The sequence below is a fragment of the Opisthorchis viverrini genome (genome assembly GCF_000715545.1).
Source record: "Opisthorchis viverrini unplaced genomic scaffold opera_v5_5757, whole genome shotgun sequence".
Taxonomy (NCBI): domain Eukaryota; kingdom Metazoa; phylum Platyhelminthes; class Trematoda; order Opisthorchiida; family Opisthorchiidae; genus Opisthorchis; species Opisthorchis viverrini.
The window spans coordinates 1-786 of record NW_008758764.1 but is presented as its reverse complement, the minus strand read 5'-3'; the positions used below and the strand labels follow the sequence as shown (position 1 = coordinate 786).

At 46.8% G+C, this 786-nt stretch overlaps 1 protein-coding gene across 1 annotated transcript; it reads right to left on the bottom strand.

Annotated features, from left to right (window-relative positions):
• Positions 1-14: 14 nt before the first annotated feature.
• Positions 15-218, bottom strand: T265_16143 (hypothetical protein; the record flags this gene model as incomplete). The annotated part of the gene is made up of 1 exon (XM_009179676.1): positions 15-218. A coding segment is annotated over one exon (204 nt), but the record flags the coding sequence as incomplete, so codon positions are not given.
• Positions 219-786: the final 568 nt, after the last annotated feature.

Here is a 786-nt window from a genome sequence, read left to right as displayed (position 1 = left end):
AAAAAAAACTCACCGTTATCCTCGTCCAGAAGACCGGGTTCTGGGATCCCCACACTCAATGCCTTGCGTGATCGCTGACTAGGTTCCAAGAATTTGAAAGCACTCGTCAAATCACCGAGTAGTTGTGGAACCGACAGTCGGATCTGTCTGGGGCTAGGCACCTCCTCGGGGCTGTGTGGCTGAGAACTGTAGCACCAGCGACTAACCAGTAGTCGAATCTGATGGGAAAAATTTAGGGATTATCGATGAAATGTGGGAAGGAAACATAGTTTTACGCCGTGGACCAAAGATAATTTAATTTGCCATCGTTCGATGGCTGTGCACACATCAGACCTGTGCCATTCTCGGCTTGATTACGGCAAATCTAACCTTATGTCATTTTAAACCTTTTGAAAGAAAAAGCTACCGAATAGAACCAGGTATTCAGTTTTCGAATGTTGCATCCCCCTTTTGACTGAGTCATCTTTGTTCCCATTCACACATTTCGTCCTTCACGCGTCACTGTTAGCTACACGGCGTGCGTGGGCGGTTGAACTCGGTGATTGATTCGACGCATTGATTGGTTCCTTCATGATTCAGTGTATAGCCAAAGATCATACGCGTGTAACCGGCGTTGCTCATCTGAATCATGCCAGGGCCATTGAACAATGATCAAGTAGACAAACAGGTGCTGCTAAGGTGTACATCCTGTCACAGAGAACAGTCATCAACCTAAAGACACGTGGTAAGTCTCTCTCAAGGTTTTTGTGCTCAGAGCGTGTCGTATGTCTGTTGACGCCAACCGGA